The 22609-nt window shown below is 39.3% G+C and overlaps 1 protein-coding gene across 1 annotated transcript in view; it reads right to left on the reverse strand.

Moving 5' to 3' along the window:
- Window positions 1–9895: 9895 nt before the first annotated feature.
- DERA (deoxyribose-phosphate aldolase) overlaps window positions 9896–22609 on the reverse strand; it is an 83736-nt gene continuing 71022 nt past the window's right edge. Inside the window, exons 7-9 of the mRNA XM_087814774.1 lie at window positions 14334–14446; window positions 10638–10787; window positions 9896–10335 (exon numbers count right to left, since the gene is read on the reverse strand). Of these exons, the coding sequence (XP_087670900.1) occupies window positions 10279–10335; window positions 10638–10787; window positions 14334–14446 (320 nt within the window). The 3' untranslated portion in view covers window positions 9896–10278. The remainder of the gene's footprint in view (window positions 10336–10637; window positions 10788–14333; window positions 14447–22609) is intronic.

Consider the following 22609-nt stretch of genomic DNA (forward strand, 5'->3'; position numbering starts at 1 on the left):
AAAACAAACAACTTAATGAATAAAAATTGTTTTCCCAAACCATTTTTCATACATTTGCAACTCATCCAACAAGTCTTACGTCTGAAATTATAGAAACCATTGATATAATGTATCATTGTCCCCTCAAGTTAAAATGCATTAAACTCAAGGTGTGGTAATTTTATGAAAAACTCCTCTGAAAATATGAATCATGCATTTATTTAGGAATTCCATTCACTAGCAAAGCTGTACTTTGTCCACCAGGATGCCAATGATTTTTTTTGTGCTGATCTTGGGGATCGGTCTTATTTTATAATCATACCTTCCTTATATTTATCTAGAGTAATAAGTGTTGTTTAAATTAATTTAACAAATTAATCTAGAGCACCCACTCTCTTTAAGGTACTATGTTGGATATTTTAAGGGGTTTAAAGCAGTTAGAACAGGTTTACCTATCAGAGTTCCCGCTCAGAGACGACATCAAGGCAATGCAAACAGGTAGACTGAATACAAGACTATATGCTCTGTCCCTGTCATTTTAAAGTTCTAGGCACAGTGTCATCACGATGAAGGGAGAATGCACAGGCCAACCACACCTCTGTCTTAGGCCACCCATTGGCCACCTGCCCTGGTTTCTTCTGTGACCTCCTTGTTTAAAATCTGTCCTAGGCCCACCCCATAGGAAAACCCACATTTAGAGCCTCTTTGATGACTCAGACTTCTCTCCACTCTTAAGCCCCAGACTCACAAAGCTCCAGGTAAGAAACCTCTCTGCCAGTCCTGCTTTATAAGACTGACACTACCTGGTAAAGACCCCTTCCCCATCTTTGTACCGCCCCCCAAAAAACTGACGTCCAATAAAAGAATCATAAAAGGACACAAGGCAATAATCTTATAAGAATCATTTGAAGGATAGAAACCAGTCGTTACTGTTAAGTGAGGAGAGAGAGAAACAGCTTCTGATTTTGAATCCTCTTTTCTGATGCTGCTTAGAGACGGATGGGCTCCCAGGGTGCCCAGTGGGAGGAACTGGAGCAGGAGAAGCATATTTATACTCATAAAAATAGTGGATCTGTATTACCAAAATAGTATATTTTTACACGGCTGACTGTCTACCTCTTTTTTTTCCTAGTGTCATGATGGTAGTAGAAAGAATAACTGGAACTTTTTGAACAGCTTCTTCATGCCAGGCACTTTCCAAGTTCCATTTTCCTTATTTCCCCTTCATATTCCAGTGGGAAAGATGTTTTATCTGAGGGTGAGCTATGAACCATGCCAGACGCCCCAGGCACTGCAGCTTCAACCGCATTTCTCAGCACTTTCAGTTTGAGAGTTGCTGTTGTTTCTACTACTAATCTCAAAGTGAACCAGAATTTATATTCATCCTAAACACAATGAACAACTCTTTCTATTCGAAAGTAACATTTATACAAATTCTAAATCCTTTGCTTCAGAAAAAGTCAGCGGATCAAAGTAGGTGGCATGCGCTAGGAAGGTGGACCCATCACTTCCATGGATCAACAGGGACAGGTGCATAGACTGGCAGCAGGAGTTTCCCGGGACCCAGTTTGGCGTCAAAGAGAAGTAGAGGAGTTATAGCAAGAAGAAAAATCACACAGCGACCCCATATTTGCAGGAAACAGCCTGTTGTTGAGGCAGGCGAGAGAACAGAAATGCAATGTGAGTAGCCCTAAAGCCATTGACCTCTGGTAACGAAGGGTAATTGAGGCCAACATAATTCAAACACACAATCTGTGTCATAAGGAACTATGTGTCTGTCTGTGAATAGTAAGAATTCCTGCTGACCTAGGACATGGACACAGCATCTCTCCCACACAAATCTCCTGCCAGTAGCTGATCGAGAAAAAACTCATATCATCTATGCAAAGCTACTACAAGAAAATAAGGGAGGAAATAAACAGAAATAAAATGGAAGACAAAGAATGCTTACTAGAAAAAATGTTTCCATAGAGCAGATAACAACTTGTGCCAAACATATGGCCATAAATTAAAAAAGACCTAACAAAGCTACCACATCTATAAAGCAAGAGCTCATATCAAATATACAAGAGCTTGGAGCGATCCAAGGCGGCGGCGACGGAGTGGAAGCTACACTGACACTCTCCCGGGACCAATCCAGATTTACAGCTAAAACAGAAAAACCATCCTGAAAACCAACGGCAGACGAGCTGGAGGCACCCTCATAACCAAGGAGGAAAAGTGGAGGCCGCACAGAGAGACTGGTAGGAACTGTGGACAGGAGAGGGCTGGCTGGGCTCCCGCAGGCAGCAGCTGAAGGTCCCGAGGGAGATCTCAGCTGTGGGGGTTCCCACTGAGGACTCTGGGGCCTAAACCCCAAGCTGGGCTTCCCAGCCCAGGGCACCAGAACTGAGAAAGGTGCCCACATAACATCCGGCTGTGAAAAGCAGCCGGGGTTCTGTCTGCCAGGGAGAGAAGGCTGGAACTGCAGGCACCCCCTTGAAGGGCCAACGTTTCATGTGCAGCCACTCACCTTGGGCTCCGGCGGAGGGGGAGTGGAGTAGACTGGAGCTGTGTGGGGAGAGTCTAGGGTTCTAGGCTCTGGAGAGTGAGGTCAGGATGCCCGTCTGGATTCCTGTGCAGAGCCATTCCCCAAGACTGTGGAGGACATCTTTCCGGGTGGCAAATTTTCCCCACCTTGCAGGAAAGCCTCTAGCCCAGCCCAGAGGAGTTTCTACAGCCTGAGGCTTGTTAAGAGACTGATAACAACCAGCCGCCCCACCCTATGGAGCTTCTACAGCCTGAGCTCATTAAGGGAATCAGATTAATTAGTCTGCAGCAGAGGCAGACCTCAGAGTACTTTGAGTCTTTGTCTGATCTGCTTCAGGACCTGGGCTTTAGAAAAGCAGACTTTGGTGTGCGTCTTGGTCCCGTCCAAATGCACCCAGCCCCAGCAGTGGAGACCTCAAGCCTAGGGTTGCTGATAACTCCAAACAGGGTACTCAGGGCCAGTCACAAACTGCCTCTGACATTGGCCTGTACCAAAGACCCTCCAAAAAGACTGAGTCCTAGCAGATCTACCTAACACTTGAAAACAAACCCAAAAAAGTAGCCAAAATGGGGAGGCCAAAAAACAAGCCCCAAGTGAAAGAACAAGAGAAATCTCCAGAAAAAGAGCTAAATGAAATAGAGATAAGCAATCTCTCAGATACGGAGTTCAGAATACTGAATGTAAGGATGCTCCACAGCATGAAAAAAGATATGGAAACTATGAAAAATGACCAGTCAGAAATGAAGAATGACATAGCGGAAATCAAGAATAATAAAAAGAGTGCAATTAATGAAGTAGAAAAAAGGAATTCAAAAGAATTAGAAAAATGAATAGCTAGAAGAAACAGATGAAAAAGACCTTACCATATGCAATTACCCAAATAACCTATGGTACCCTGAAGAAGAGAGAAAAAATAATAAAATAGGAAAAAAGTTAAAGATACACTTCAAATAACTTTCCAGAATCGTAAGTCATAACTCTATAGATTGAGAGGGCACACTGAACTACAGGAAAAATTGATACAAAACATTCAACTCTAAATCATGTTTTAGTAAAGTTACTAGAATTGAAAGGAAATAAAAAAAAACTGTTGTGCATCGAGGCAAAAAGTTTAACTCTGAATGTTACTTTCCACAGCAATGGTCAATGTTAGAAGACATTGGAGCAACAGAAAAAAGTCCTCAGGAAATGAAGTGTGTGATCCAAGAGCTGTACACAGCCAAATAGGCATTAAAATATAATGAAAATAAATATTTTTTGAGCTTGTGAAAACTCAGGAAATATATCCCAGGCCTGCCCTGTAGAAATGACTATAGACCAAACTTTGAAAAAGCAAAAAGAGAAATGGAGTTCTGGTCCTAAGTATTGACTTCATTTAACTATAGGACTAAAATGATTGCGGAGATCATGGTCACAGAACAAAATTACATGTTATAAACTCTAATGATGTAGAAATAATAATATAGCAGAGGTTTGGAGGAGAGAAGGACAGATGGTGGGGGCGATGTCAACATGCTGATTTTCTCATCCGGTAGAGCAGAGGAAAGATTATTGAAGCTGATAAATCATGTAATAGAGCTATAAGTACATTTCAAAGTCTAAAGAGTATGATATATAATCATCAAGAATAACATAAGTTTGGGAGGAAGATGAGGGGGAGGAAGTGGAAAAAAAAACTAATTTTATCATTATTCCTGGTAGGAAGTCAACAGATAGCTGTCTAGAGATAGAGAAATTTATGTATTTGGGGGAAGGTGCACTGTCATGTATTGCTGGTGAGAGTAAGTGTAAGGACTTCATGGGATTTCTCTAGACCCATTGTATGGAACCAAGAGACAAGGGGTGAGTGTAGAGTTCAGCTTTGGAGACTCACTGGAAGTGGAAATACAGCCGAGGGGCAGTGAGTCCTTTCCTACCACCAAGTATGGGCCATCTCTCCAGTAGCAGTACCACACTGGTGTGTTGTAGTTGACACCTGTCATGATTACTATGGGCACTTCCCCCCAGAAGGCCAAATGTGCTTTCCCAGCTTCCTTTACAGCTAGAGTAGAGGCATGTGACTTAGGCTCCAACAGAACAGGCGGCGACGCAGGAGTCTGTTACCCAGGACAGCAGTGGAGGGATCCATCTCTGGCCACTGTGATGAACGAGGGCCCCGGCTTTCCAGGGCGGCAAAGGCACAGGTTTGGGTACCAGGTGCCCAGAGGTGGTAGCACTGTCCTCACTGGAGCAGCTCTGAAGAGGGGTCTGGGTGTTATTCCTAGGGGCTGCCTCTGTGCCCGGGGATTCTGTAAGATACTCAATACTCTTTCAAAAGAAATTTGAAACTAGGTAGAGGGGAGTTCTGCTATTTGCAACTAAGAATTATGTCTGCCTATGTATAATCTGGCAGAACACACACTTAAAAAGCAAAAAAAAGAAATTTAAAGAACAACGATCTAATGCTTTCGTTACCCCCCGCACACTCCCCCACCTCAGCCTGAATGTCACATACACAGTAGCTTCAAATTAAGAAGCCAAGTATCTGTGAAATGTCCTTTCCCCAGAATATTTTATCTATTTCAAACACGTTAAAGAACGGGCTCTGTTAAAATAGGTCTTGGTTTTAAGTGCAATTATACTGGAATCACCAAAAGTTAAGGCATTCCAATAGGTAAAAATCACATACAGCTGAATCTTACTTTCTCAGCTTGCTGAAATCCCTCGGAAGAGTGTGTGGATACTGATTCCAACCTCATCTAAAATGTTTATTCTAGGCTCTGAAGCTTGCTGTTAAGACCGGAGTGTAATCGGGTTCACTGCCTACTGTGAAGGGATTGAGGGATAATGTCCCTTCCATTGTTCTGTCTCTTGTTCTTGACTAGGAAAAGCAACAAAATATACACATTTATCCTGGAGTCTCATGATAAGAGGTACTACAGCTGGTGGGTTTTACTACTAAAAGATGCCTTTACTTTGAAATCTAGGTGTTGAGTACAGGCTTTCTCGTCGAGTGTTCTAGTCAGTGGTTCTCGGGTCAGAGCATTAACATCACCTGGGAACCTCTCGGAAATGCAAATTCTGGGGCCCCATAGCTGATTTACTGAATTGGAAATTGGGTGGGTCCGGAATTCTGTGTTTTATAAACTCTCCCGGATTTCTGACATATACTAGTTTGGGAAAGTAGTTAGGAAACTGCTGTCTTTGGCAGCACAACTAACCACTCTCTAATCCTCACCTGGGATATTTTTTCCATTGCTTTTCAGGGAGAGTGGAAGGGGGGGGGGGAGAGAGAGATGTGAGAGGGATACATCGGTTGGTTGCCTCCCCCATGCACCCAAGGTCAGGGATCGAACCTGCAATGGAGGCCGTGCCCTTGGCTGGAATTGAACCAGGACCCTTCAGTCCATGGGCCGATGCTCTAACCACTGAGCAGACCGGCTACGGTGCAAATGTACCTTCTTTTTTTTTAAATGTATCTTTATTGATTCCAGAGAAAGGAAAGGAGAGGGAGAGAGATAGAAACATCAATGATGAGAGAGTTACTGATCGGCTACCTCGACTGGGGATCAAGCCCGCAACCCAGGCATGTGGCCCGACCGGGAATCGAACCCTGATCGCCTGGATCCAAGGTCGACGCTCAACCACTGAGCCATGCCCGGCCGGGCCAAATGTACCTTCTTAACAACACATTTCAGGGTATTTAAGGGATCTTTCCCTAGAACTAACCTGACTTCACACGTAGCATAAACTCATTTCTTCTTCTGCAGAGGAAATACAGGACTCTTGGTTACTAAGTTCTAATTTAGAAGTACCTTTTCCCAGGACCATTAGACACCAAGTACCCTTCAATCTCCTCCCAGGTCTTTTTACCTTTATTTAATAGAGACTTTTGAAAACTCTTCATCATCCTTGTGAAGCTCCAGAATAAAGTATAACCTCATTTTATTGTTCAAATGAATTAAAACACATATGTCACTGAACCATAGAAGATAATGCCACAAGACCTAGGCTGCTTCTCCTCTACCTACGTTTTACAGTACAAGATGCACTTCTAGAAACAAAAAATCAACCTTTATGACTGTTCTCTCTAGATATTCTGATTCCTCCTCACCCCTGTTCTTCCTAAAAAAGTTTTAGTTCATTGTAAGGTCACTAAGTATTTCACATATACTGCATTAAACATCCTGATCCTCATTTGTCCTATTAAAGAAGAATTGACCAGATGGCTATTCCTCTGACTCTCTCTCCCGAGCAGGTTTTAGTTAATTAAAAATGATTATTTTTACTACATATTTTATATATCAGCCAGATGTTACCTGTGGTCATTTCTGGAAAGGATCATTTTGGTGGTGGTTATAAAACAGATATGTTCCTTTGGGAGGCAAGACTCTTGCGCATGATCAGGAAAACAACTGGAGAAATTGATTTCACCCCGTACCTTTTTCACAGTGTCCAAATGGGCAGGTATAACATTTCATTTCCTTAGAAAGTACAATCTAATGGAATTTTTTCTTCTTTCCATTTCTGCACTCTGGCTCTATTTATGTTGTGTAAAAAAAAAGATCAAGTTGAATACTGGTCTCCCTCTGTATGAGAAGTGCAAGCTGATTTTTCCAAAGAAACTGACTTGGTTTTTCTAGACTGGGCGTAAGACACAGATGTATGACACAGCAAACTGCCCTGCGCCATCAGGACAGATACTGTACCATGTTCTTGTGAGGATGCACTTCCAGGTAGATATTTGAAATGGTTCCCGCTTTGCGTAAGTCTCCTCAGATGCTGTTTTCCATACAAACTAATTTGCCTAAACTTCCCATTAGTGCTGAAATAATCCACAATGAGGGAACAATACTGTAATTATGAAATTGTCTTGAGATTACAATAGTCATTTTCTCTCCATTTGTAGACATTCTAGAATCCAAACAAGCCCCCCTCATCTGTTTTTTATCTTTAAAAAAAACAACAAAAAACATTGAACTTCCTTAAAAAAAAAATCAGTTCTTGAGGTCACCAAAAATTCTGAAAGTCTAAGAAATGAAATTAACCACACTATCAGTTGGACTAGATTTAGATGGTTCGTCTTCTGCAAAACACCATTTAGAAGACTCCTAGAGGCAAAAGTGAGTTTTTCGAAAGTCTGAAGTTCACAGGCTGACAAACAGATACGGCAGGATTTATAAACAATTAAGAAATGTTAAATCCCAAAGCCCTGGCTATGTCTTGTGGAATATTTCAGGGAGTGATGTGTATCTAGGTTCTGGGCACAGCTCTGACTTCCTCTGTCACCTTGCATAAGTGACTTCCCACTTTGAGTTTTCCTTCCCATGTAAAAAAGGATGAGTGAAGCTAGATAGTCCCTAAAGGCACATTAAGCCCCTATGACTGGTTGTTTTAAAATAACTTTAAAACCTAATAAGCTTTATTGAACATTTGTGACAATTTTCGGGGAGGTTGCTTTTACTAACTTAGAAGCATTAAACACAACACAGCAACACTCACTTTCTGACTGCATAAAGCATCTGCTCCCTGTGTTCTCAAGTAGACATCTGCTTGTGGTAAATCAGTCACTTCAGGAATGACCTCTTCCTCTTGTGTTTTCATAGCAATCAGCATTTACTGGGGTCTTCCTATTAAAGTCTTCTGTGTTACATTTGATTTCAAGAGCCAGGTAAGGTGCAGACATTGTTGATGAAGAGGCCAACAGTCCTTGGAATAAACTGTCCACTTCCCAAATACAAGATTATTTACCTTCACATCAGGCCATCCTCATCAGCCTCTGATAGGTTTGAGGGACTCACCAGTCTTAATTTCCTATGTGAATCTATAATCGTCCGTAGAGGTCAATTTCCGTGGCTCTCATATAAATCAGAATTGAAAATAATGACGCCTGTTCACTTGATCAACTAAGATGACCAGCTGGGTTTAATGGGAGGAAAACAGAAACCCCTGTGAAATTGGAATAGCTTCAAAGGTGATAGAATGTAATTATTTTCTGCAAAGTTTCTTCTCCAAAGGTGACTGACCATTGTGCTGGGGGGCACCTGGGCCAGACTGTTATGAAGGTGGATGTGGCATTGAGAGCCACTGACCATATCCAAAGGCATAAGTCAAAATCCAGCTTTCTGCTGAGGTGTTGGGGGGAAATGGGATTACTTTTCCTTTCTTATTTTAGTCATATCATTTACAGTTAGGTGCTTTGAGGGACTTGCCTAATTGACTCCTGAGAGGCAAATTCTAATTTGGATTGCTACAGTAAACTTTTTCTCTTTATAGCCATAAAACATTTTCTTGGCTTTGTTATAATTATCCTTAGGGTGTTGTCATTTTAGGGCTGAAAGCACCTTGATATCACCTGCCTCAACCCTTTTATTTTACAGAAGAAGAATCTGAGGTCCAGAGATGTGAACTGGCTGGACCAAGGTCACAAAGCTAGAAAGAGGAAGAGGCTGGGCCAGAATCCGGCGGATGAGAGATGCAACTATAACTGACTCCCAGTCCAGGGTTTCTCATTTATGAGTAGCTGGAGATTCATTCGGGCAGGAAAAGACTACATAAAAATCACCATTTAAGAAAAAAAAAAAAGATTCTATAATATGGTAAAGGTGCTAGCAAGCAAAATAGGCAGAGGTGTAAAGGTGGGAGGGACCTCAGCGGGCAAAGGAACCAGTAGACTACAGCAGAGACCATCATTCCGCACAGCTGACAGTGAGCTGTGCCTGTGTGCGCTGAGGGGCAGTTACACACTGGAGTGACTGCATAGGTTCGGGAGCCAGACTGTCTGCCTGGGCTTGATTCTCAACTGTTAACTTTAAGCTCTGCGACCTTTGGCAAGTTACTTAAGCTCTCTGTGCCTCAGTCCCTCATCTGTGTAAGAAAATGATAATATCAGTATTCATTGTTGTAAGCATTTAAAACCTTAATGTACTTACCTAACTGTTATAGAGATGAAGCAAGGATTAAATAAATTGCTATATGTTAAAAGTTTAGCACTTATTAAGTGCTATGTTAGTGTCTGCTATTTTACCCCATTTGCTATACCAGAAAATCTTAAAAGTTTCAGAATATAGATGTAAGTGGTATTCATTATCAATGTACTGGGGGTGTTTTATTTGAGATAAGTACCCAAGGACTCTACCACAGAAATTCAGAATTCAGGAAGTTATTGATAAAACCTCTTTATATGTTTCATGGATTAATTTTTCAATGTGTACTGTGGCAATTTAAAGTTAAAAAAAATAAACTACAGGAATTTTTTTATTTAAAAAAAATTCAATGATATCCATAGTTCCATATAACAATGACATTTTATTAACAAAACAATTAATAAAAGAGCATATCCACTGCAAAAATTAAAGGTAGATTTTCATGGCGGAAGTTAGTGCCAAGCCCGTGACTCCTAAGGGGTGAGAGCACAGCAGTGGGTCAGGGACGCCAGATTCTTTTGCTAGAGCACGTTTCTTGGGCACTTTAATTTTTTTTTTCTCCTTAGAATTTAAAGTTGTCAAAGCTATCATTAACATGGTACTAAGAGTTTTTAAGAGAAAACTTTCACAAAATTATCATTGCAGATCTAGCCATTAAGAGCATTTCAGATGTGCCTGAAATGAGTACCACATGTGGATTAGTTGGTATTTTTCTTTCATTCTTTGAATTAAGTTTAACAGAAATTTTAAGGGAAAAAAGTAATTTACGTATTCCCCCACTTCTTAATTAAGCAATTTTAGTAATTATGTTGAAAAATAATTTTTAAACGTTGTAAAAACACTTTTCTGGCATTCGTTGCGGATTTAACACATTGGAAGATCATGATAAGCTGCGTATCTTCCAGTCACGTGATGATAAATCTGTGAGGAAAAGCAGTTTTGTTAATTAATAATTATTATATTATTACGCATATCAATTAATAATTATACTATTATACAATAATTAATAATTTTAATTAACACTCCATTAAAAGGCCCCACTATTATGCACTTCAGCCAAATCTCCCTCCAGCCTACTTCAGGGGCTGGTTTGCTTGGAAGAAGGCAGAGGTTTGCATATGATGACATAAGTCAGGTGAGTTTTCATCTCTAGTTCTCACTTCCCTATAGGCAACTTTTCATTTCCAGTCAGTTTGTTCCAAGGCCAATGGGTTACTACTCACCTGCCTCTCGATGTCAGAAAGCAGAGCGCTGGCACCTATCCGAAAGAGCTCTGGCGTCAGCCACTCATCTCCTAGCTCCTCCTTTATGAGAGAGAGCCAAGCGAGGGAATCCTTTGCAGTGCGGATGCCTCCTGCTGGCTTAAAGCCTACCTACAGGGGAAGGTGGGAAAGACGAGGTTTATAGCTACTGGATTACTTTTTAAAATCGTACTGCATTAATACAGGTCTCCATTCTCTCGCTCTCTTTTTTTAGTCTATTTCAGCTCACCCAGCAGGGGCTTAGATCACTGATTCACACCCATTCCCACTACAAAATGACTTTCCCAAGACTAATGAGTAAAATGTCACTGCTTCTGAGGAGACACTAATGAGAGTTAATAACCCTCATTAACATTTCACTTACTGGAAAGTCATAAACCTCAACCACCTAGACTATAGCTGTGAACCTGGGATAAACAAAAAAGTGTCATTAAATAGGAAAACATATCACAAAAGCCCATTCATTCTACATTTCTACAAGTAAGCCTGGAGAGACACCTCTCAGCCCTTCATCTTGAGGTACAAAAGACACATACATGTATTTAAAACAAGAGGAGCAAACCAGCGAGGTCACACTAACCAATTTGGCAGCAAACATCAGCAAGGAGAGATGGCAGTTGTTTTAATCAGCTTAACTGCAGCGACTTTTTCCCCAAAGTTATAAGTAGACAGAGTAATAAAGCAGCCAGACCAGTTAAATAGCACAGTAGAAAGACAGGGTAGGGGCTCTTCGCACCTCTTTAGGCTTTGAAGGTGATCATAAAACAGCACAATTCAGCCAATATCTGACGTTTACAAATGATGGCCCTGAGTCCATTAGAAAAGGGTAAGTGTTCTATACACAGTGAAACCTGCTTATCTGAATTCACTTGTCTCAAGATCTTGACTATCCAGTACAGCAGAGACTCTATAGGTGGGAGCAATCAAGAAAGCACCCCACGGCCCAAGTACTAAAGCTCACAGGACCACTCAGAGCCGGTTTCATAGGGGGCCACTGCTAACAGAATGCTAGAGAAGGGAGACAATAAAAACTGAATGGTCCCATTATCAACCCAAGCTAGAAACCAGTTTCCACACCCAATCGATCAACAGCCAAGTCCTACCAATCGTACCTTCTTTACTTCTATATGCCGCCTGCTCACACTGTCCTATCTGCCCACTCTCACTTCCATTGTTTTAGTTTAGACCCTCATCAGTTCTCACAAGGATGTCAGTGAAGGTTTCCCAACTTGCTCCCCTGCTTCAATCACACAACGTCACACAGCTAAGCAGCAGCTGTAGAGAGATTCTAACCACATCTCCCTATTGCTCTGGAACCTGAGGGACTCCGTAAAAGTGAGGGGAGCTAGGGAGAGTGGGAGGTGGGGGGGGGAATAAGTGGGATGAGGTTATTTATTGAGAAGAGGCAAAAAAAATCAAGTAGCTGATATTAGCATACATATTAATCACAGGAGCACTTCTATCAATTAGGCAGTGCTGCATATAGATTTTTCTATATAATTCAGTTGTGTCAGCAAGTCTGTTCGGCAATCCTTTCAAAGACAGGTTCTAGCCTAAGTCTGTACTTTTTTTAGGGCAGAGAATATGGAAAACATAAATCTGCAATGAAATCGGTTATGAAATATTAAACCTCTGCTTCTCAGGAGTGGCACTAATCACGGTCTGGAAGGCAGCTGATCGCATTTTAAAACGCCCCTTAAATCAATGATGTAGGAACTTTATAGTCTAAGGGCTGCCCGGGCAACTTGTCAATAACCTGAAAGGATGAACGTGATTTGCAACACACGCATACAGTGCCTCACTGTGTGACATCAGATGTGATTAACATGAATACAGTTTGACTTGTACCTGTCCGTATCTTAATGAAATTGGGGTGAAATTTGTTTACTAGCTGAGGAAAGGGTCAACACAAATCAAAAAGAAAGTGTTGAAAGGCAGCAAAACAATCCTCGCTCTCCACTCCAGTCTAGAACATAGAGCATCTAAAACTTTTATTGAAATTCTTTGCTTGTTGTCTAAGGAATCTCCTGGGAAGAGGCTTGTTCATTTTTGTTTCCCTTACATATAATATAGGTTAACATGGTACACAGTTAACGACTCAATAAACGTTTGTTGAGACTAAAACAGGACTGGGTTCCCAGTGGAGAGTTTTAGTTGGGACTATGGAGCTTATGAAATGTGGACATGCCTGAGGACTCCCCCTGACACACAACTGCAGGGCCCAGGGCCCAGGGCCTCTATGAGCAGAGAAAGCTTCACAACTACTTGGATGTTCTTGGGCTGACAATAAGAAGTGCTGGTCTTACAAGTGGTGGGTCCACTCACTCAACTGGGGAAGGGGGGCAAAGATAGAATTCTCTCATTTTTTTTTTATAGATTTACTTAATTTTTTAAAAATTTGGATTCTCTACAAAGTAGAGGATATTCCAGTTGGGTCAATTTCACATGTAGGTGACAGTAGGCACTTAACCTATTTTGTACTTTTATAAGATATGAAGTTATTCTGAAGGAGAAAATTCTGGAAGGAGTTCATTTCCTCCCAAACACAGTACATTCTCCAAAAGGTCTCCGATTCCAAAATAAGCAGAAGCTACAGTCACATATAAAGTCATCACATGCAGTTGGCAAAGGATTAAAGGTATTTTTTGAGGGGTTTCTATTCGGCAGAAATCAAGAGATTGGTTTTAAAAGATGTGTTTTGAGGAAGGCAAAATCTCATTAAAAAAAGAAAAAATTACCTTTCTCTCCAATGATGTAAAAAAAATCCTTTGAGATAATTTGCAACTAAACAAGCAACTTGAAGTGAAAAGGAAAATGCAAACTCATTTTAAAAAACACCTCATACACATTTTTTCTTTTAACTTCATGTTTCAAAAAATATGTATTATTTTTCGAAAAGCTGACAAAAGCTAGCCTATACCCTCCTCAGCTTAACAGTCTTCCAAAGAGCACATCTAACTGCCATAAAACGCAAAAATGGATATTTAATTCAAGAGCTATATAACGTCTAGCTACCTTTTCCCTGCTGTTTCGCAGCATTTCATTATTTTGTTTAATAAGTTCATCTCCTCAAGAATTTTCTCTTCACCTCATATTATTAAAAGTAATAAGTTTTTCTGGACCGGGGGTTTCCCAACAGAAAAACCAATTTATGTGTGTCCTTCAATAATGACAGGAAAAGATTATTTCCCATTATATTGCATACTTTTCATATCACCACCACAGCTTATCATTCAATAAATGTTACTCTGCAATTCTTTCCGTTCCTCAAGGAAGTTTAATTTTTGCATTAACCTGTTTTCGGTGGCCAATGCCTTACCAGAAAGCCTCTGTGTTGCAGCAGAATTAGTTCATTAAAGAACCCATTTAGGACTTTCTTGTCAGTGATAAAATTGTCTTCGGTGAAGAAAAGAACATAAAGTAAGTTTACGTCTTGCTCACATGTACTTACTCCCACACTCACACTCACTTTCTGTTAATCGCGCATTTTCCTCCATGAATGTGTTCTTTTGTGATGAAAAGTAAATTAAACATTTATCTTAATAAGGGTATAACTCATTCGCACCTTCTGCATATGAAGACAGTTATCGAGGCTGTAACTTGTATTATAAATAACATTATCTTTACTCCAGAGAAAGACGTGCTGGAATAATATACCTTGTTTCCAGTTTTCCAGAAGAAATCTCTAATAGCCCGTAGCATCACTATAGCTACCGGGAAGGTGGCATTTACTGTTTCTTTTCCAGTAGAAGTCTTAATAAAATCGGATCCTAAAACAAAAGGAAGAAACACTGCATGTTAATTTAAAACCTTATTTTTCACACTTTTGAGTCAGTGGGAGAAATGAGTTGTGAACAATTTTTTTTTCCTGAGGAACACAGCTTTATTTTTCATGAATTAGTTAAAAAACTAAAATAAATAAATAATATCTCTTTAAAATAATTCTTTCCATACTTTTTCTTCTCCTTAGGATAAAATGAATTAAATTAAGCAACCAAATGGATTCCCAGGAAACCCCGGGGCTCTTGCCTCTATATTTCCATATCACCGATTAAAATCAAGCTGGTTTATTTAATGCATAACTGAGATGAATAAAACAATTTTATTCCCTGTGCTTACCATCATATAACACTTTACTACAAAACTGGACTGCCACCTCATTTTCCCTCATTTCCTTATGCTTGATAGAAAGTGCTTGGAACAGCTGTGCCAACACAAGACGAATCACCATTAGCCGATTTCCACTGCCTTGCTTGTTACAAAGGCACTGTCTCCCCACCAGATCAGGACTTTCATGAAAGGCACCATGGTCTTTCATAACTTCAAGTATTTTAAACAACTTCCTGTCTCTCAAATATATCTTCTATTGATGTAGTTTCACAGAGTAACACAAGGAGACAAACAATAATAAAGTTAAGATTCACTGAGGGCGATGCACTGTGCACTTTCCTAGGTGCTCTAAAAGTACTGACCCAGTCAATTATCATGACAGCCTTAAAAGTTAAGTGCTAATATGATCCCCCATTTTTTAAAGAGGACATTGAGGCACAAAAACTCAAGTAACTTGCTTGAGGTTACGTAGTAAGCACAGGAGGTAGAAGTTTAACCAAAGCAATACAGCTTACCCAATATGCTACAGTATCTCCATGAAACTTACCTAGGGTCACACAGTCAGACAGCCAAACAGAGATCGTCTTGCATGTGGTTACCTACTCCCGAAACACTCAAAGTGTGGACCCCAGGTCAACAGCAGGGGTACCACCAGGGAGCTTGTTAAAAATGCAGACTTCTCAGGCCCTACGCTGGACCAACTGAACCTGAATCTGAGTATCAACAAGGTTCCTATGCAAATTTACGGTCCCAGCCCACTGAATCTGTGGATCCACAGGTAAGGGAAGTCTCTGACATTCTCTCAAGGTCTATCAAAGAAGTGGTTAATGAAAATGGAAGGAAAAAGTGGCCAAAACTTTACCCTCTAGCTGCAACTGGAAAAGATACATCCACGACTCTTCTGTGAATTGAAAGGTTCCAATTGATACACCTTTAGTAAGTGCACTACGTGTAAGGCACCATGAAAAATATAAAAACAAGTAATTGGAACCCTTGCCCTCAAAACCATATACATTCTATCCGCAAGTGGAGATGAAACATAATCTGGGCAATCATTTGATGAACTAGAAGTCAGCAGATCTGGCTCTGAAAATTTTGTTTTACTCTGTTCTGTTTATCCTCATTAGAGGGTATTTTTTCCACTGATTTCTTACAGAGAGTGGGGGAGGTGGGGGGGGGAGAAACTACAATGTGAGAGAGACGCACTGATTGGTGGCCTCCTGCACGCATCCTGACCGTGGCTGGTGCCTGCAACGGAGGTACATGCCCTTGACCAGAATCGAACCCACGAGCCTTCCGGGCTCCGAAATTTACTTTGCAAATTCCATCTCCTAGTCTCTTCCATCTGTAAGTTAGATCTGAAAATTTTCGCTGGCTATGATTCATAGTGGAATCAGAAGAGACAATCTATATGAAAGCACTCAGAAAACTGTCAAGTGTTATACAAATATGAATGGAGCAAAGACCTAGGTAAGGTTGCAATCTGTAGAATGCCACAGGAATTCTGACATATCAGAACAGGGCACTGGAAGGCTGCTCTTCTTTAGGTCTGCAGGTAGGCCCAGTTGGGAGAAATGGAGACATACTTGTCATGTATGCATTCATTCAACAAATATTTACTAAGTGCTTGCTATGTTCTAGACTGTTCTAGATGCTGGGAATAGCACACTAAACAAAAAAGATAAAGTTCTTGCCCTTGTGATAATTTCTAGAAGAGAAAGACAATAAACAAATAAATATATAACAAAAGCCAGGTAGAGAAAAGTGCTATGAAATAAATAAGCAAAGTCATGAGAGAGAATGATGGGCTTGGGGAGAGAGAGCTATATTTAAATAGAGTCCTCATAAAGGCATCTCTGGTGAGTGAAATTTAAAGACTAAATAAAGGGAATCTGTGAAAAGAGCTTTACAAGCAGGGAAAGAGCAAGTGCAAAAGCCCTGAAGTGGGCATGTGCTAAGTTGATTAATAAATGAACCAACAGAACCTGGCTCCAACAGCATCAGAAGACAATCAAAGAGAACAGATTAAAGCCTCCAAATAGATGCAAGAAGGTGAGGGGAACATCCCAAACAAATTTACAATGAGACCAAGATGTATTTTCTAATATGCCACACTGTCTTTGGATTCACTAGGAGGCTTTTAGGTACAACAAATGGATATCATCTGAATTTTTAAGCATCTTGAAAAAGATTATTAATATAAAAGACAGAGACCAAATTTGGAGGCCTAAAAAAAGATGGTCACTTAAAAAGCATACTATCTAAAGTTAACCAAAAGAGCCGATCTCCCTTGGATGAGTTTGGAGGCAGGGTAAAGAAGGAGACTCCCCTAACATATTTGGGAGGAGCAGAGCAGAACACCTACAGTGGTAGCAAGAGTAGTCTGGGAGTAGTAACAGCAGCCAACACATTATCCGTCTCCCTTTCCTGACTGTATTGTAAGCAGGTCTGAGGGCAGGTGCTAATCTTTCTTACCCATGTCCCTAGAATATGACACATGTAAGAAGTAAGAAGCTCAATAAATAAATTTTAGATGGATGGATGTGTGGCCACAGCTACCAAGAAAAAGCAAACTATTTTCCACCTTTGACTGACTATTGGGGAAGGGAACACAGATTGGGGTTTCACTCCAGGCCCACTATCAAAGCTGGGTAAATGGCTCAGAAACAAATATTGGTTTATTTATTTATTTTTAAATAAACTTTTAATTTTAGGACAGATTTAGATCTACAGATATACTGTAAAAGTAGTACAGAGAGTTTCCATATATCTCATACCCAGTTTCCCCTATTATCAACAACTTATATTTAGTATGGTACATTTGTTACAATTAATAAATCAATATTGACATATTATTATTAACCAAAATCCATATTTTAAATTTCCTTAGTTTTACTCAGAATCCAGTCTCTTCCACGCTACTATAATACAGTTGTCATGTCCCCATAAGCTCCTCTTGAATGTGACAGTTTCTTAGACTTTCCTTATTTTGATGACCTTAACAGTTTTGAGGAGTACTAATTGGGTATTTTGTAAAATTTCCCTCAGTTGGGACTTGTCTGATGTTTTACTCATGATTACACTGGGGTTATGGGTTTCTGGGGAGGAAGACCATAGAGGTAACATGCCTTTTTTACCACGTCACTATCAACATGACATACCACAGGTTGATGTTGACCTTGAACACCTGGTGGAGGTAGCGTTTGCCAGGTTTCTCCACTGTAAAATTGCCCCCCTTTTCCTATTTTCAATATTGTATGCTTTGGAAAGAAGTCCTTATGTTGTCCTACACTCAAGGAATTGGGAGTTACAATCCACCTCCTTTAGGGGAGACTACATAAATTATTTGGAATTTCTTGCATGGGAGAGTTGTTTCTTCATTCATGCATTCATTCATTCACTTACAATCATTTATTCATATCAGCACAAAAGATATTTATTTTATACTTGGGTTTATAACCCAGTATTGCTTCATTTTGTTGCTCAAATGGTTCTAGCTTTGGCCATTCAGAGCTCTTTCAGTTACTTCCTGTATTTCTTTGCACACCCCCATTATGTGAACTTTCTGTTTTTCAAGCACTTTCTGTTATTAACAAATGCCCCAGGCTCACCGTGTATGTTTTCTACCCCAGTCCTGGAATAAGCCATTTCTCCAAAGAGCCCTTGCTCCTTCTATTGGAGAATGGTACTGGAAACCAAGATCTTGGTGCTAGGTGTACTCATTGCTAATATAGGGTTTTGCTTTTAGGCTCTCTCAGCTATTCAGCAAGGAAATATATGCATGTATACGAACCCATTTATATATCTATACATATCTGTCAGTAATTCCAGATGTAACTATCTATCCCTATATTACTTCACCTGTTACCATATGGATCATTCTAGCCCTCTCCCCTTCCTTATCTGTAAATTCCCACTCCAACAGTGAGGAACCTGGCACCTGCCATCTGCCACCCATTTATTAATTGTTCACATCCGGTAACCATGTATAATGCTATCAGAATTGTTAACCATACCATCAATGGAAACAACTCTATCAATGCCAGTTCAGTGCTAATGTGCAGTTTCTTTGCCTTTAGCTTTACAGACTACACTCATTTATAAAGTTACTTAGGTCAGCACTTTTTTCTCCCACCTCCTTCAGTGAGGCTGTCTCACACATTTGAAATACAGTTAGATTCTTTGGTTACAGTCTGCATTCTATCCTGGAATCCCCTAATGTTTAAAATTTCTCTCTAGGCAATGTTTTTGCATTGTAGAATCTTCTTTTTTGACAATCTTCTTCTAATTGCTATATTTAGATGATTACCATTTAAAGTTATTGATTTTGTTGAATTAATATCTACAATGTTGATAACTTTTCTCTTAACACTTTATTTCATCCTATTCACTTCTTGCTGAGATGGTTTCTAATGAGAAGACCACTGTAATTATTTCCTTTTACTTCCATAGGTAAGGTATTTTCTTTCTCTTTTTCCAAGATTTTCTATTTGCCCTTGGTTTTCTTCAATTTGAATATAATATATCTAAGTGTAAATTTTAAAATATTTATCCCACTAGGTGTTCTTTGAAATTCCTGGATCTGTGGTTTGGCATCTGTCATTAATTTTGGAAAATTCTTGGCCATTACTGCTTCAAATACATTGTCTGCTCCATTTTCTTTTTTTTCTTCTGGTATTCCAGTTACACATATGTCACACCTTCACGGTCACTGATTCTTTCCACAGTCTACTGGTAAGCCCATCTACTAATGGGCTCAATCTTCCTTACTGATGAGCCCATAAGGCATTCTTCACTTCTGTTGCAATATTTTTTATTTCTAGCATTTCCTTTTGATTATTTCTTAGAGGTCCCATCATTCTGCTTACATTATCTATCATTTTCTCATCCTGTCTATTTTTTACATTGGAGTCACTAACATATTATTCATAGCTATTTTAAATTTCTCTTTCTGATAATTACAACATCTCTGTTATATTTGAATGATTCTAATGCTTGTTTTGTTTCTAAAGACTGTGTTTTTTCTTGCCTTTTAGCATCTCTTGTAATTTTAGTTGAAAGCCAGACATGATATATTGAATAATATGATATAACTATTACATAAACAGGCCTTTGGTGTGAGATTTTATGTTAATCTAGCTAGGAGTTGGGCTGTGATTAATGTTTGCTATAGCCACAAGTACCAGAGTCTTCAAATCCTATAGTATCTTTGGTTCTTTTCTTCCCTGTTTTCTTTGGGCTTCCTAAATATTTCTCCTCAGAGGGCCTATGTTTTTTTTCTTTTAGCTGTCACATAATCCATAGGATTATTGGAGCCTTGTTAGTGTGGTGGTAATGTATGGCGGAGAGGAAGTATTTTATAATCTTATAATTAAATTTCAGTCTTTTAGTGGGCCTGTGTCCCTGGGGCTGTAACTCTCACAAGTGTGTCCTAGCTTTTCTTCCCCACTTTGGTGAAGTAGGAAGACTTGAAGAAAAAATGCCCTCCCAGGTAAGACTGCAGTAAAGTTTTCAGGCCTTTATTAAGAACACTCTAGGCATATTTTACGATGATTATCTTCCGCTACCCCTGCCGGAACCAAGAGGGGATCTTTCTTGGCTCTTCACTGTGAGCATCTGGGGCTCCTAGAGGTAAAACTCACAAAGGTACTGGGGTAACAGTCAGCTTCCAACAATTTGTCAAATTTACTATTTAAGTGTTCCTACCAGTCTATGGCTCTAGCAGGTAAGCAAATCTTGATTGTGACCCTCAAGACTCGCCTGTCTCTCCAGATTTCAAGGTGGCAGTTTGCCCTGCTACTTAAGTTCTTTGATGGGTCTTAGAAAAGTCATTGATTTTCCATTTATTCAGCTTTTTCGTGTTCTAAAGGACAGGAATGACAACTTCCAAATTCTTCACAAGTTAAAGTGGAAACCAGAAGTCCTTAAATATTAAGACAAGAAAATCAAGTATGGATGGAGACATAAATTATATATGGTATTTAAGGTATTTTAGACATATGCCAAGAAACTATTACAGTCAAGTAGAATTGGAAAGAGTCGGAGATTCACTTTATCTAGAATGACATGTGACACATAGAATTTGGTATAAACCTTGAAGGAGAAATAAAATGCAAAGAAGAGAGGGCAGATAGGAGAACACCACCATTAGAAGAAACATGACAAGCACAGAAAGTATAAGACACATCCAAAGAATAATAAATGGATCCATCTAAGGAATCTCTGTGAGGAGCAGGGAGCATGGGGGTTGGGGGATGGTACTATTTGGAGTGTGTGTGTGTCACTGGGTGTTTTTGAACACATGACTATAAAGGTTCCCTTAGGCAACATGAGGTCTGATCACTTGAAATTAGTGTTTAAGATGCTAAATTTGGTGTCTCATTAGATAGGTGGAGGGAAGACAATGGAGAGTCAGAGACCACACAAGAGATTAACATAGCAGTGCAGATGAGCAGGAACCACTGGCTATTTCTTTATACCCAGGAATAAGACCTAGCTTTAATTACACAAAAAACCTTAGAAAGTACATTAGTATTATACTACCATCAATAGAACAATAGATTTTCCAATGGGACTAAGTGGGTATACACTTTTGTTTTACTTCTTACTTTAATATTGCTTCCTTTGCCCGTCTGCTAAAACAAAATTACCTTGGAGAAATAAATGCTAGATTTCAAATATCCAACACCATAGAACACCATAGACTCTCCTCAGAGTTTATGTAAATCCAACATCAACCAAACTCACTTCTGCTCAGCTTGGGGAAAAAACCTTATGAGAAAATATCTCACAATTAGAATAGCTATCCATATAAAGGTTCTTTCATCAGTGCCCACAATTTCAATGAAATGACTTAGGAGATGAAAGGCCTGGAAAGTCCAAAGTAACACATTAAATAGACTAGTATTCAACTGTAATTAGTTGAAATTAAAATTAATAATAAATTTATAGTATTATATTAAATTGTATTTTTTTATTTTCCTAATTTGAAATCCCTAGCACAATACTTTTTTTGTGGTCTAAAGCAACTCAAAGCTTTTCTAAGGCCCATAATTACAAGTCTCCATGGTACAGTTTCATTAAAAACTTTCATTAAACAACAGCTGCCCTTGTATATGGTCTTCTAATCAATTTGGTCAAACAGAATGACTTCTAATCAGCTGTTGATAAAAATAGAAGATGAAATTTTAATTCTAATAGATTAACCACAAACTCAAGACAGTCTTCAAAATCCATCTAGCTCTATTCTCCAGTGGATTTAATGACTATTCAGCAACTCATTACTAAATAGAACAAGATGAACATTTTCCAGTTCATTAAAGAAATGTACTATGTATTTTTGCATTGTCCTCATGATTCGTTACAGGGAGTCTTAATTACAAGATAATGGATAATGGTTATTAAATGCAGACTGCAGTAATGAAGCTCTATTCATTTGCGAACCTCAGAGACTGCAAAGAGAGGAAAATAAAATTACTAGCTTCAAAAGATTAACGGATCAAATTATTATTCAATTTTGAAAATCTCATTCAGACTTCATAGAAACAAGAAGAGATTAAAAACTAGTATTAAGACCAAAGTAGTACATTTAAAAATAATAATATCTTAAGGCTATTACTGCATAATAAGCTTCAGATGTGATTATTAGAAAAACATATAGCTAACAATGGGAAAACATGCATTTTTATTTCCTGAACAACTCTTATTTATGAAATAGGAAGTTACTAGTAGGATCTTAAAGAGAGTCTGGGTGAACATGGAAGATATATGCTATTATGCTACAAAAGAGCAGCACAATGGAAGGTATTATTAACATTTTATAC

Source organism: Miniopterus natalensis, chromosome 2, assembly GCF_054644295.1.
Source record: "Miniopterus natalensis isolate mMinNat1 chromosome 2, mMinNat1.hap1, whole genome shotgun sequence".
Classification (NCBI taxonomy): Eukaryota; Metazoa; Chordata; class Mammalia; order Chiroptera; family Miniopteridae; genus Miniopterus; species Miniopterus natalensis.